Source organism: Euprymna scolopes, chromosome 11, assembly GCF_053919585.1.
Source record: "Euprymna scolopes isolate OS-2025 chromosome 11, ASM5391958v1, whole genome shotgun sequence".
Classification (NCBI taxonomy): Eukaryota; Metazoa; Mollusca; class Cephalopoda; order Sepiida; family Sepiolidae; genus Euprymna; species Euprymna scolopes.
In genome coordinates, this window is record NC_136492.1 from 105,587,712 (window position 1) to 105,602,777 (window position 15,066).

The 15,066-nt window shown below is 34.1% G+C and overlaps 1 protein-coding gene across 1 annotated transcript in view; it reads right to left on the reverse strand.

Moving 5' to 3' along the window:
- The window catches only part of LOC145288038 (ciliary microtubule inner protein 2C-like), a 62,470-nt gene that overhangs the window by 10,500 nt on the left and 36,904 nt on the right, over window positions 1–15,066 (reverse strand). Inside the window, exon 3 of the mRNA XM_080136054.1 lies at window positions 7,960–8,072. Coding sequence (XP_079992180.1) covers window positions 7,960–8,072 — 113 coding nt within the window. The remainder of the gene's footprint in view (window positions 1–7,959; window positions 8,073–15,066) is intronic.

Genomic DNA, 15,066 nt, shown 5'->3' on the forward strand with positions numbered 1-15,066 from the left:
CAATCTTCTACACATGAGACTGATTTTAGAGAAACAAAATTAAAAAAACAAAAAACAAATGTGACATCTCCATATTAATACAATTTCTGTGAACAACTTATTGTATTACTGTGTACGTATTTCTCGCCTCTACGTAAATTATCATTTATTTACTATAAATCGTTTATTCATCGAAATAAAATATTAAATAACAGTTTAAAAATCCTCTTTAAATCAAATAATTACAAAATAAAACCCACTATAATTCATCGTAAAGAAGTCAGCCATTTTAATATTTTTCTTTTTTTTTTTTTTTTTTTGGCATAAATAATACAAAACGTGACTTACACAAGCGACAGCGCCCCTCCCATCCTTTTGGATGATGGAATCAAGGAAGGAAAGAGAAAGGAAAAAGTTTTCGCCTGTAAACGGCTTATTAATATATATATAGCATTAATTTGCATATGAGGACAATGACTGCTGTGAAAGGAACGAATCGGAAAGCATGAGTTTTTGACAGCTGTGAAAGAGAGAGGAGGAGAGAGAGCGAGACAGAGAGAAAGAAAGAGAGAGAGAGCGTAGGGAGGGAGAATTACAGTTGCAACTAGGAGTTCAAACATATATTTTTTTAAATTTTTATCTTATTTTCACTCACTAGTAAAAAAACAAATTACTTTTTGATCTTTCAAAATTTGAAAAGAATTTGGAAACGTTTAACTTGTCAAATAGAAAGTAATTTCTTCTTTTAAAATTCTTAGCAATGTTTAAATTCAATGAATATATAAATAGAGATTAAAAAAAATTACCATAACAAAATTAATTATAGTTTTATAACAATTTCATTCAATTAATTATCCTAATGATCAAACGATTACGTCATAATTAAATTTAACTTAAAAATCTTATTAAAATAATAATAATTTGTTAAAAAGAAAAAAAAAGATTAGGTTTTAAAAAAAATGGAAGAAAATTGAAACAAAAATGAACGGTTTGGAAATATTTGAGATGAGGATTGATAATTCGTATTATTTGGATTATTCGGACTACTGTTCTTGAGTGTTATTTTCACAACATTTCAGCCGATGTAACCTTTGACCTTCTTTAGATGTATCGAAATTCCCTGCAGATACCCGAGTTTGACAGAATGATTCCCGAGTTTAACAAGATACACCTGAAAAAGGGCCGGAGGTTACATCGGTCGAAACGTGGTAAAAATAGCATTCAAGAGGAGAAAAGTAGTCCAAATAATCCAAATAATATGAAAAATGAAAATAAAAAAAACTTCCGGGCAATGCCGTGTAGGGTCAGCTAGTTGTGGATATAAGACGTCAGTAATTGAATATCAACGGAAAACTCTTGTGTCGAACAGCAAAGAAAGTATGTGAGCATTTGGACTAGAATTTCTCATCATGAAAGGAAATCTCTTCATTCCAAACCAGGAAAAACGTTAGTTTATTTTTACAGGCAAAACAGTTAATGCGCCGCCTCCTCACCCCCACCCTCTCTCTTTGTTTGATTGATTTGACAGAATACAAGTTAATAAACAGAGGTTAGCCTAGCCTTAGAAAACCTAATATGTGTGCGCGCAAGTAGGATAACGGTTATTCATGCAGACTATGAAACTAGTGCATCAAGTTAAACTCTTGGCAGTTCGGCTATTTTCATTCATTTTTAAGTATCCTTGGAGAGCGACTGACCTAATACAGTCGCAAACCATAAAATCAGCTACACTATTGGAGTGTTCAAAGCAGCTGTGAATGTTGGTACTACTACGCATCGACTCTCAATTTTCAATCACCAATTCTGTTCAACTAATGAAAGAAGGGAGTCTATTCACTCGCGAAAATTCGTACATACTACAAAAACCGAAAACACAAATTTTTTTCTGATTTCCTCTTTTCTTCGAAAGACAGCAAACGTGCATACAAACTAATTCTACTTAGCTGGTTTGGAACGAAAGACCTTTAGGCAAGCAGCATATGCATAACGAGAGACTTTTGTGGACTACCAAACACAAGGACCAGCACATACACACTATTTACTGAACACTCCTTTTTTTTTTTATAAAGGAATCACCACTTATCAAGGCCTGGACACCACTGAAGGATAAGGGTTAATGAGTGTACGGTACTCAATGAGACAATATCGAAGTAATCGTTAGTAGTGGAAATTTAGTAAATTGGATTACATAAGGGAACTTGTTTACATTGGACTTGAAGATGACCATATTGTAGTCAGCTAGAAAGCAGGCAAACGAAAGAGAATTCAACAGGTGTGCAGTTCTAAGAAAGAAACTTTGTTCATGGAATCCACGTTTAAGTTTAGGAACAGATAAAGAGTCGGAGAAATTATTGCTAATGGTTTCAGTTGGACAAGTGTTTTTCGTGAAAGTTTTACAAAGAAAGACCATAGATTGGAGCTCAGACGAGCACTTGCCATGAAAAAAAAAACAATAGAGCAGAGATAGGCTCGCAACATCTCTTTTCCAATAACAATTAAATGACTCGGATGTAAGCGTGACACAAAAAATAAATAACACACACGCTATCGTATTAATATATAGATTCTTGGTAAAATTATTTATAAAAAAATAAATGACGAGTGCCGTCACACCCTGTACTAATCTTGACATCTTGGGCTATTTGGCAAATAGTAATGCGCTGATCTTCCAAAATGGCAGCCTCAACTTGACGGACAGATGCCTCATCAATGGCAAAAGGGGGGCGACCAGGTCTGGAAGCTTTTTCCACAGACTTCCAGCCATGTTTGAATTCACGATGCCAGCGTTTTACAAGGTCATATGATGGGGCATTATCACCATAAGTTTCTTTCATTTCATCAAAAGTCTCCTGTGGTGTGCGTCCTTTCAAATACAAAAACCGGATCACTGCTCAACATTCAACAGGCTCCATTTCACACCTGACTCAGTTCAAACACCTGTAAAATAGAAACCACAATTAGTTCAGAGCTGTACTTTGCCACATAACCCGTAGAGATATAAATCATTGCACATGCAAAATTTCAGCTAGATCAGACAACTGGAAGTGAGTCAGGGGCGTTACTTATTGCACGTCCCTCGTAGATAAACAAAAAACAAATAGTCTGATTAAAAAATAATGGCAGTCATTTTGAAGTTGTATGAATGTTTGAAAAAATTCTTTAATTAATAAAATTACCACAAAAATTATATATAAAATTTATTTTCTTAGAAATTTTATGTGATTTGGTAAAGAACTTATGAACTTTTTAAATGATATTGCATAAATTGGCTACTTTGTATTTTGATTCTAGATTAAAACAAAACTTTTAAAACTATATGGAGTCTAAGATCACATGACCACATTGTGGTCAATCATTGGTTGATTTAACCATATGGTTATCTATATAAAACGCATGAGGCAAAAGTCCACTTTCTCTTCCCAAGGTTTTTAGGTTACATGGTTGCTAAAATCCTTCTTGTTTCTTGTCTTTTTAGTTATTTACTTCCTCCCCACCGCAAGAAGATGTGACACAAGGTCAGAAGGTGGAGGAGAGTAAAGCCAGCGTCTCTAAAGGAGGAGCACTCAGGTCTATTAAAAATTGCCTGGGCAGACCTGTCGGCATTCCCTGATAGAGACGCCTCAATCAGTAAGCAATAAACTTACTCAACCCAAAAGATGGGAAACAAAGATCTGAGAGGGTGAACCTCCTAGTATTGCACAGGGTATCAGCCATTCCTCCTCAGTCAAGAGGGAAAATATCATTTCAAAAATAGCTAATACTCTGTTTTAGCTTTGAAACTGAGATAACTCCTGATCAGTTTTATCGTGAAGGAAGATGAAGGATATTAAACAGACATGTACGCATGTTAAAATACAAAGAAATAAAGGTTGGAGGGAGTAGAAGGGTCACCAGTTAGCATGTGCTAACTAAAAACATGAATAGAGTTTTGTCATTGAAAAATAAAACAAAACATGTTTAAATAACAGAACATTTATATAACTATAATTTTACAAGATGAAAATCAGTTTTAATGAAGAAAAGTTCATTTGGGAAAGTTTATGCAAACTTGTGTTTTGAATAAAAAATGCCCGGTGAATAAGCAGACATGAGAGTGAAGGATGTGTATGTCTATATATATTTGTTAGTGTGAATATGTGTGTATAAGTACTGCGTATATGTGAGTATTAGGCAGCGTGGCACTGTGAATGTGTGGGCCTACTTTATTCTGTTTGTGTATGTGAATGGTTGGCAATGTGTTTCTGTTCCCCTAACCTTAAATTAGATGTCTAAGATGATGTAGTTTTGAGTGTTCCTTTCTTTTAGTATTAACCCCCCCTTGCCTCTCGGGCCAAACACACAGAGGGGGAATAATCACCTTTTTCTTTTTTTTGGTTGTTCATTTTTCCGTTTTTATTAGAGTTTCTCATTTGACACAGATTTACTATGAGCAGTGCTCATTCTTATTAGCCTAAAATTCTGATTTAGGGAGAATGGATGAAAATTTTTATTTGCTTTTGAAAGTGGAGAGGATAGCATATCCAAAAGAGCGTGGCTATTCAAGCTAGTTGCTTTTTGGTGTTCCTTTGAATCTCTCCTCTTCAGAATTTAATCCCTGAAGTGACAATATTCGCTTGTATACTATTTCTATTTTGTCAAGACTAGTTCTCAGACATGCAGTCATCTCTTCACCAAACTAATTCAGTCGAGATTTCTTTGAGACATCATGCAATCAATTGTTCGCAACGTCCATACCAATAAGATTCAATGGCCGCTACACATATCGATAGATCTACCTTTCCATATCCTCATGCATTAGAGATGAGAAAGAGAAGAGAACTAAGTACGAAGGTCATATGTACAACATAAAAAGAAACAGAAATCGTAGGAAGATTTCAATTATTCCAGTAATCAGGGGAGCCACTGCAATCATGACAAAAATATACCCGATGAAACAAGTGCGAGAGAGATACAAATATTTGCACTTAAATAGATGGTTAGAATCCTAAAAAGATCTGTCGGTCTAAAATGGTCTGTGAATGTCTGGCATGTACTATAATCCCCCACCCCATCCCCAACAAAAGCAAAGAGAAAAGAAAATTTAATAAAAAGAGAGAAATGTTTTTACATGTGTGGCATATTTCCTTGTATTACTTGTAGGTATAGATAAATCCAGTTATATTTTTGTAAGTACCGTTTTCATTTCTTTCTTTTTTTTTTTTTTTGTTTATGTGCAAAAACAATGGAGATACTGATAAAAATGCTTATGCTACAATTGTAAGTATACACGAATAAATAACAAATAATAGACTATTCACTCAATAATTGGCTATCATTACTTATATCTAGTCTTTCATTACTTATGGGAGAAATTTAAGCTAAAATAAGGTCACGTGCACATAAATTGCTTAGAGGATCTATTTCAATTCTTAGTTCTTTATCTGCCCATTTTGTCCATTCTACTTAACGAAAGAATTAACCATCACCGACCATGTGCCTATTTTTTAACTTGTTTTTTTAAATAAAAGTAAGACAGGATACAAAAAAAGGAATGGTAAGAAAATGTTTTAGACTAAACTTCAAGCATCTAAACCTCTTTTTTTTTTTTTTTTTTTTTTTATTACATTTTCACCCAAATAAGGCAAATTGCCACTTTGGTGTAGGTGGGCTACTATCAGGGGCAACAACTACTGGGGTACTATGTAGGGATTTGGGCAGCAAGATGTCGGTTCACGTTACACTTGAACTTCTGCACGTCAGTACTGTTGGGGAAGCAGGGACCTGGAATGGAATTCCAGAGTCTAGCGGTTCTGGGGAAGAAACTATTGGAGTAAAAAGATCTTTTACATCTAGGGATCTCTACAGTGTGGGGGTGGGATTTAGCAGCCTATCGGGTTTGTCGAGGGTGCTCACGTCGTGGGGGCACAAGTGATTGCAGTTCGTCAGAGCATTCACCACTAAAATACTTGTAGAAAAGGCAGAGGGATGCAACATTTCGTCGATGGGACAAAGGCTGAAGCTTAGATGCCAGTTCAGGGCCTATCAGGTTTGCGACTCTCTTTTGAACCTTGTCAAGGAGCGAGAGACTAGTAGCAGATGCACCAGCCCAGATGTAACAGCAATACTCCATACATGGGCGAATGGTGGCCTTATAGAGGTACAGGATACTTTCGGGTGTTAGTAGTTGTCTAGCACGGTAGAGAGAGCCCACCTTTCTTGCAGCGGCCCTGGCAATGCCTTCAATGTAATTGTTCCAACTCATGTTTCCTGTCAACGTTAGGCCAAGGAGTTTGAAAGATGTACTCTCAGATAAAGAGTCATTGTCCATTGCTATAGGTGGTAAAGAGGGTTATGTTGTGAATAATTAATTGAACACAAGTTGCTAGTTTATCTATCGTTGGGAGAGAGAGGGAATGTCGGTTCATACTTTTTCCAACAGTATTATTGCATCAATAATTAATCTGAAGTTTCTTTTGACTTTCCGACAGAGAAAGCCAAAGTTCTGACTTTCCGGAGAAAGCCAAAGTTCTGACTTTCCGGAAAAAGCCAAAGTTCTGACTTTTCAGAGAAAGCCAAAGTTCTGACTTTCTGGAGAAAGCCAAAGTTTTGACATTCCAGAGAAAGCCAAACCTCTGACTTTCTGGAGAAAGCCAAATCAAGTTCCAATATATGTGTAACATAGCGAGGAAGTGACGTCACCACTGGGAAGAAAAAAAAGGACTATAAAAAAAGAGAAACGCAAAGATTTTGAGAGAGACAAGATAAAGTTTGAGATCTCGTGTAAGACGTGGAGAACATTCTAGATAACGTGGGTGACGTCATGGCTATAACAACAAGGAAATAAATTTTGTTGTACAGAACCAAAAAGCGAGTTGGAGTTATTTCCTATTCTTTGTCTTGGTCTCCTTTGCGACTGAAACGTCGCCCAATTTGTGTTGGTCCACGGACAACAGTACATATCTACACAATACAAACAGATGTAAATCAACTTTGCAAACAAAAACTAAAACTTACTTTAGGGTTCAGTTATAGCCAGTGTGGAAATTAAATTTAAAAAGAAAATGGATTGTTCTATGAAGGTCATTAGCGTTTGTTATCATCACATTAACCAAACGCAAGTATCTTCCATCATGTTTGATTTTTTTAGCAAATGGTGGCTGGTTTCAGAATGTAAAATAATCTAACAAAATGTAACATTTTTAAAAATTAAAAATCCTCCCACCGTTTATTTTTAAAACAGAAAAAAAAAACAGCTTCGATGCTGGTGGTGTTGGTCTTCTGAAGGGTTGGTGTGATTGTCCTCTCAGAATTCTTTGCAGGCAGCATTGGTGGAACTTCTCTAGCACCTTGAGGTATTGATGATACATCGTCCATTAATTATATCCATATAAAATACCTGACAGTTCCAATCTCTAATACTTACCCTTGTAAAACATTCACACCAAGAACTCATCTATCTACTACAACTACAAAGAACTTTTCATTCTTTGTCCATATGACTAGCATCAAACAGAATTTCTATGAACAGAGCTTCTCCCAAAAAACTTTGTATCTGTGGAATACATTACTGCAGGACTGGTTTTTACCGACTACAATCTTCAAATCCAATGTTCACAAATAATTGCAATAAACCATCCCCATATGTGTTCATTCATTTTCAATCCTCTCATAATACTCTTCATCATTCAGCTGACAATTCATCAATGTCATTAACTGTTGGGGTGGCACCCCTACAGATTCTGACAATGGACTATTCTTGACGTCACTTCCGGTGACCAAGTTCTGCTTTTCAACAATCTGAACCCAAGACTCAAAGAGAGACAGAGAGTCGTAACTTCAGTTTCATCGTTTCTGTATTTTCTGTTTGATATACTATTCATTTCACTGTTTCCGAGTCTTCTCGTTATTCTTTCTAACATTTACACCATAACAATAACCCTTTATTCTTGAGTAGCTTTTGGCCTTGATAAGTGGTGACACATCAGTAAAAAAACAACTTACAAGCAGCCGTTTTGAATGAAGTGCTCTTGAGATGTTGCGGGTAAAATGAAATATTTTAGTGGTCGCAGGGTGCGGCTCCTATCACCGTACTGCTCTCTGTGGGCTTGGGTAGACTGAAAACAAAACAAAAGAGGTTTTAGTAACGAGAAAGCACAAATCAATGATTATAAAACAAACACTGAATCTATCTAAAATGTATATCGATATAAATACTTATTCGTACAGCTGTTGTACCTCTGCTGTACTCAAAAGAATGACAACTCTGCATAAAAAAAACATATTAGATTTCTGAATTCTTGAGATGACAATTGTCATTCTTCTTCTTCTTCTTCTTCTTCTTATTATTATTATTATTATTATTATTATTATTATTATTATTATTTTTATTTGGATTATTCGGACTATTGTTCTCATTTTGAGTATTATTTTTTTACACTGTTTTGGTCGATGTAAACTTGGACCTTCTTCAAGTGTATCTTGTTGAACTTGAGAATCTATCTGTTTAACTCGGGAATTTTTCTGTCGAACTCAAGAATCTGTATGGACCCATGGCATAGTGGATAAAATACTTGGTAAAATTCAGTTGTAAGTTACATTCTTCAGGAGATGGAAGGTTCAATCCTCAGTGTGTGTGATAATTAGAGAATATTCTTTTCATTATTTTGACTCTCGAGTATATATCAGTTAATATCTTATATGTTTTTAGATAGAGTGATGTGGTTCTCGATTAACTGTGTCTAAATGTGTCGGATATATACTCGAGAGTCAAAACAATGATAAGAATATTCTCTTGTCATAACCCTAGAGATAATCAAAACACAATTGTGAATTACTTAGGACTTCTACCAATCATCGCTGACAGAATGAGAGCATGCTACCCCCATTGATTCAATAAAGGGTTCTGTTCGAAATTCTTTGCAGATTCCCGAGTTTGACAGAAAGATTCTAGAGTCTAACAAGATACACTTATATCAACTGAAACTTTGGGAAAATAACATATAAGGTGAAAAGAATAGTCTGAATAATCCACAACGCAATGATATATTTTTTTATTGTTGGTGGAAGTGAACAAGTGAGAATCTATATATTTCTCTATATATAAAAGTGAACGTGTGTGTGTGTGTGTGTGTGTGTGTGTGTGTGTGTGTGTACATTTCCCTACGCAATAACTCTGTCAATTTTTAGTCTACAGACTCGAAATTTGATATACAGGGTACTGAGATTTGGGAAAATCGATGTGTTTGGTTTTTGGCCAGAAATTTGGTGATTAAGGGGTTAAAGTTCAACAATTTGACCTTTGAGAATTCTACCAAACTCCTCCGACAATTTTGGGTCTACGCACTTGAAATTTTAGATATGGGTTCCTTGGACATGGATCTAACTTAATAACTTGATTTGAGTCTAAAACAATAAATTTTAAGGAGTCATAATAGGGGTCAAAGTTAAAAAAAAAATTGACCTCTGCGGTCTCTTCCAAATTACTCAGACAATTTCTGGTCTAAATATTTGAAATTTTACATAAAGGGTATTCAGAGATAGGGCAAGCTTTTTCATCAGTTTGGGTCGAAAATTTTTAGTTACCAATATATAAATGTATGTATGTATGTCTGTTTGCATGTCTGCCTTAAACTTTCAATAGAGGCGACAGATTTTACCAAGATCAGTATCGTTTTAAAGTTTGACCTTTCATACGACAAATATCGAAAAATTGGCTAAAAACATTAATATCTTCCCCTTCAACTAGGCACTTTTCTACAGAGGGGGGGGCACTTTTTTCGCCGATATTTTTTAAAGTTATCCTCTCCTTTAGATTGTCTAGCCTAACTTTTAAAAAATGTCGCTTCCGATTTGGCGGTGGTCGTAACAGCATAAACGTTAGATTTTACCCCGTTCTTTTCCTCCTTTGTGGTACGGGTTCGAGCCTGCTTTCTTACTACCACTTATTATTTTTTTTACTCAACATACACCTCCAAACACCCGGGCAACGTCGGGCTGAAATGCTAGTTAGTAAAGAAAAAGAACACATCTGCAAGAATTTGACAGGTGATTTTCTATGGCCCAAATCGTCAATTAATTGATGATGTCAATTAATTGATGATATCAATTTCGGATTGATATCATACAACAGTTCGTGAAACCAACGTATCTACCGGCTACCACTCACTGTGGAACTTTGTTGTCAATGTAACCATGCTCTTAAGGCGTTGATTCAATGACGAAGTATTTCCTTCTATTACTAAACTTTGCTGGTGGTTTCTATCAACAATTATTTTATTTTTGAAATCCAATTTCTTTCTTCCGATCAGGTTGCTTGACTTCAATCAACGATTATTTTATTTTCGAAAATCAATCATGGTATGTTGTTTTGGTTTACTGATTAGATGTATATCGGTTTCAAATGCTTCTACTTCTGTTAGATGACCTTTTAGATACACCCGACCTGGATATTTGATGGAGTATCAGACTCCTGATTCAATCCTCTATCTGTATAAGAGTCAGATACATCCTAAGCATGAGTACCGCTGCAATATATAGGAAGTATCACCCAGAACACTCTTTATTGTCTTCACAGAATTCAAATTCGAATTAGTGGGGAGTGGGGAATCTTTTCTGTTCCTTGCAACCCCTTTCTCACAAAAGCGATGTTACTGTTAGTCTCTCTCTACTTCAGCATTATTATCGTGGAAGGGTCTTGACTGAACGTCAATCTCTGACTCCTCCAAGTAAGACATTTACAGCAAGAACTTTTTTAATTACCATCCTTCATGTGCTTTACAAAGACTTCCCATCTATGGCACACATTGCTTCCCTGCTGATTATGGTCGTCTTCAAATCTAATGTCAACTGATTCCTGTCATAAACTATTCCCACAAGTATTCGAACTTGGTCCTGACAACCATTATATCGCATTTGATCTTATTCTTGAGTGGTTTTTAGCCTGAATAAGTGGTGACTATTTGTTTCTCAGTAAAAAGAAAAAAAGTGTTAAATTGATCTAATCATCATTATAGCATTTCCCTCCATCATTAAGCAATGTCTGAGACATCTTTTACGTCTGCATTGGAGCATGTCTCACTTAGGGAACAGTCTGTGAGGATGTGTGCGATAGTCTGGCGATCGGCACCACAGGGACACTGCGCATCTTGTACATTGCTTCACTTCTGCAGGTTGTCCTGTGTTTTCGTAAACTTCACTCGGGCCTAGTTAAGTTTTACCTATTCTTTCTGAGCTTGCTGGGAGGTCTTCTTTCATTGCTGAAAGAGCCTCATTGTTGTTGTCTTTGACTGACTTATTCCACCAATGCAGGCGGAAGAACACTGGTGTTGTTCATTCAAAGCCCGTGACAGTGGCAAAACTCTTTGTGGGATGGTAGTCACTGCAACACCTCTTGATGTCCAAATAGAAGATGGTAATTGGTGTTGCTCTGCTTGTCACGCTCTGCCTTTGCTATCACCTCTTGATGAATCTGTGATATCTATGATATCCAGATGAACGGAGTAGAATACTGAACACAAAGATGGTAAAAGCGAGTCAACAATAACAGAATATGAATTGAGTATCTGGCATAACAGAACTCATACCTGAATATACCATCAAGCTTTAACGAAGGTAAACGCAAACATTTGTAGCAATATGAACAATGTGAATATCTTATATTGTGCAGCAAAACGATACACACTGCAACTTTCTGGCATGTAGGATGTTCAACAAAAGAAAATTGCCGCTCAAAACATTGCAAGTTATAGGAAACCGAATTTCATGGAAATTTTGCAATTTCTTCTGATGTAATAAATGCTAATTTCTGCTTTTTACGTCAATAATCAGTGCATTTTAGTGCATCAGTGGAGAAAGAGCAATTCAGATTGTGACTTTTGCGCAGATGTGCTGAATGATCACATTGCTTACAAAGTCGTATACTGCTAATATTTGATTTCTTTTTTTTTTTTGCTAATCAGTTACCACTTATCAAGGCAAAAAGCCAATCGAGAATTAGAATTAATGACGAAGAATGTTATAAGCAGATTCAAAATGATTAATAGAATGAACAACGATTGATTTCTTATAGAGACGGTATATAACAAGTATTTGTTGATATTGGACTTGAAGATGACCATGTTGTCATATGCAAAGTAGTAGTTCCATGGTAACATGTACCACAGATTAGAAGTTCTTGGAGAGAAACTTTGTTTATGGAAATTCTACCTGATGCTGGGTACACGGATGAAGAAAGGATAATTATTCTCAGTTGTGGTAAATGATGAGTTCTTACTGTGAATGCTTTACAAAGAGGAACCAGCGATTTATTTAGTTGACTTATTGCCAATATTAGAATCGCAACCATCCTCATTTAAATTGTGTTTTTAATGTGGCTACAAATTTGTTTTTTTTTTTGCAATAAAACAATATATAAATATATTCCTCATAATTACTTATTCTCTTATGAAAATACTTTTTTTTCCATTACATTTCGCAAGTATTTTTCTTTGTACTAGCTATAAAGAGGTAGATAAAGATGGAAATTGACATATCCAGGTATTACACTGACATTTCTTTAGGGGCGTGTCTAAACTAACCTTACTTAATTATTTGTTCATTATTTCTACCTTCTTAGGTTTGGAATGTTATTATTTTCCATTTTTTGCCTGAATTTCAATTTGCGTAAGAGAATATTACTTCCTACTCCCTCTTCATATGAATACGAAAAAATGGGATGTCGATTTAGATAAAAAAAATGTTTTACATAAAATTAATTTGAAATAGAGATTTTTATTATTTAAAAAACATAGTCGGATATAAACCACTTGATTATGTCAAAAACAGAATATTTAATTGATAAACGTGTCTTATACTTTTACCTCCCCGTGTTATATTTTCACTTACCTGTGTGTGTATAAAACTATGATGTCATTGTCCTGAATGTAGGTTCTTGCTGGTTTGTGGATACAAAACTATCCGGATACAATGAAATATTATTACCGTAAATAATTCAATAGAACCTTTTTCAAATTTGGGTTTATCTTAAGTATAGGACAACCCCTTAGAGTGAATGTGTGTTTTTTTTTTGGTTACTGAGATATTTCTAGTTTAGAGTTTCTACTCTAAATATAGAAATATATAGACAATTTTATGTATTTGAAACCAAGGATGACCAACGAAACCCATTATCCCCACACATTTGAATGACCTTGTGTCTAATTTGTTCATTATGTATTTTTATATCTTGTGCAAATAAATATTTCAAAGTGATGGGTTACTTGTATATGATATATGCACAAAAGTAGTGAAAGACAGACAGATAGTTGGATAGCTCGTTTCATAACACTCGGTCACACTGTGCATGCCTTTTATATTGGGGACAGTACCGTAGACACGTCTTTACTGCTTGAAATCTTATTATACAAGAGATCAAAAATCTTTCCCCAGAAATCATGCAATTTCACAACTTCTGTCTGGGGTTAACTCTAATCTTTAAACGTGTCACACAAATTTTTCCATTCAAACACAGCCCTTGTTATGTAAAAAAACGTCTGCTGTACTTTATGCAATTTTGTAATGAAAATCCTTCCAAACAAGGCATGAAGCCACTTAATGTAAAGAAATTAAAAAAAAAAACAAAAAAAACAACTCTACATTAGGGTCAAAAACTAGCTAACAATAAATGTTATATGGATAAATTCCAGCCCCCAAATCAGCAATTCTTCCCCCTTTATCAGAAAAATTGCTCATGGAATGTGAGGACTAAAGGACAATATAAAGGAACTTTATGGTTAAGAATGGCAAATATTTACTTTGTTACAAACAGCCATTAAAATTCTTAGATTGGTCAATCATAGTAAAACAACACACCTCTTACCAGGCACAGTTGAATACTTTGTTATATTCACCAACATTAGTGTCCATCATGACGATTGCAATAAGATTACATAGATTTTAGGGTAACAGTTCATGGAAAAGACTTCAGAGTGTGTGACTTTAGTATCACGAATCCTAGTAGTTCTGGCGTTAACTGCAGGATAAATATAGAACAGCAGATTGTCTTGTAAACAATGTAATTTTGTTGAAGAGAATTTTAAAAAGTTTAACATATAAAACTATCTAGTCGGATTTTAGAATTTAGACCCAAATAGCAACACATCTTACACATCACCATTTCATTCTGCCTAAACATTTGTTTTGTTACTTCCAACATGTTATTATTATTTTTTTTTACATAACTAAAATGTTTTGTGCTTTATTTTGTTTGAAAAAAAAAATTATTCCAGTTAGGAAAATTGTTACAATGGTGACAATTTTAAATAATGAATCAAATAATATAGTGGAGATAATTCTTCACCACTAAAAATATGACTTATCTCTCATATTATTTATTATTTAACATTTTTTGCATATCTTCTTTTCTTTTCTCATCTATATATTAATACAATTTGGTGACAAATTTCTGAGTTTCAGTGTATCTGTGTGTTTATTGACTATACATGATCGATTTTATTTTTATCATTATGATTTTGTGTTTATTATTATTATTATTATTATTTATTAATATTATTATTATTATTTATTAATATTTTATTATTTATTGTTGTTATTTTATTATTTTTAGTTATTTTATGATTATTTATATTATTTTATTATTTTATTATCTTTTTGTTATTTTTCATTATTATTTATTATTATTTTATTATTTTTTAAATTATTTTTAATTATTTTATTATTTTTTATTATTTTATTATTTTTTATTATTTTACATTGTTTCTAGTCTATTAAAAAAAAAAAAATTTTTTTAAATCGAATTTGACGTGCACCCAATGAATCCCAGGCAATTCTGTGAAAATATATCTCGTTATGACTAAATTTTAATTAGCTTGATAAAGTGGTGTTATCAAAAGTGATTGTCACCAATTCTATGTTTAGCTTTTATCAAGAAATATAAGAATGCTTTCTAACAATAATGAACTGCAGTGCATTTGAATGACTTGAGGCTATTGTGATGTTGGGAATTCTTAAATGAAATTAAACAATTAACAATGAAATGAAATTAAGCAATCTTGTCTGAACTTATCTTGAATTCATTTATTATTTCTAATTAGGAATCTGTTTTCGTAATTA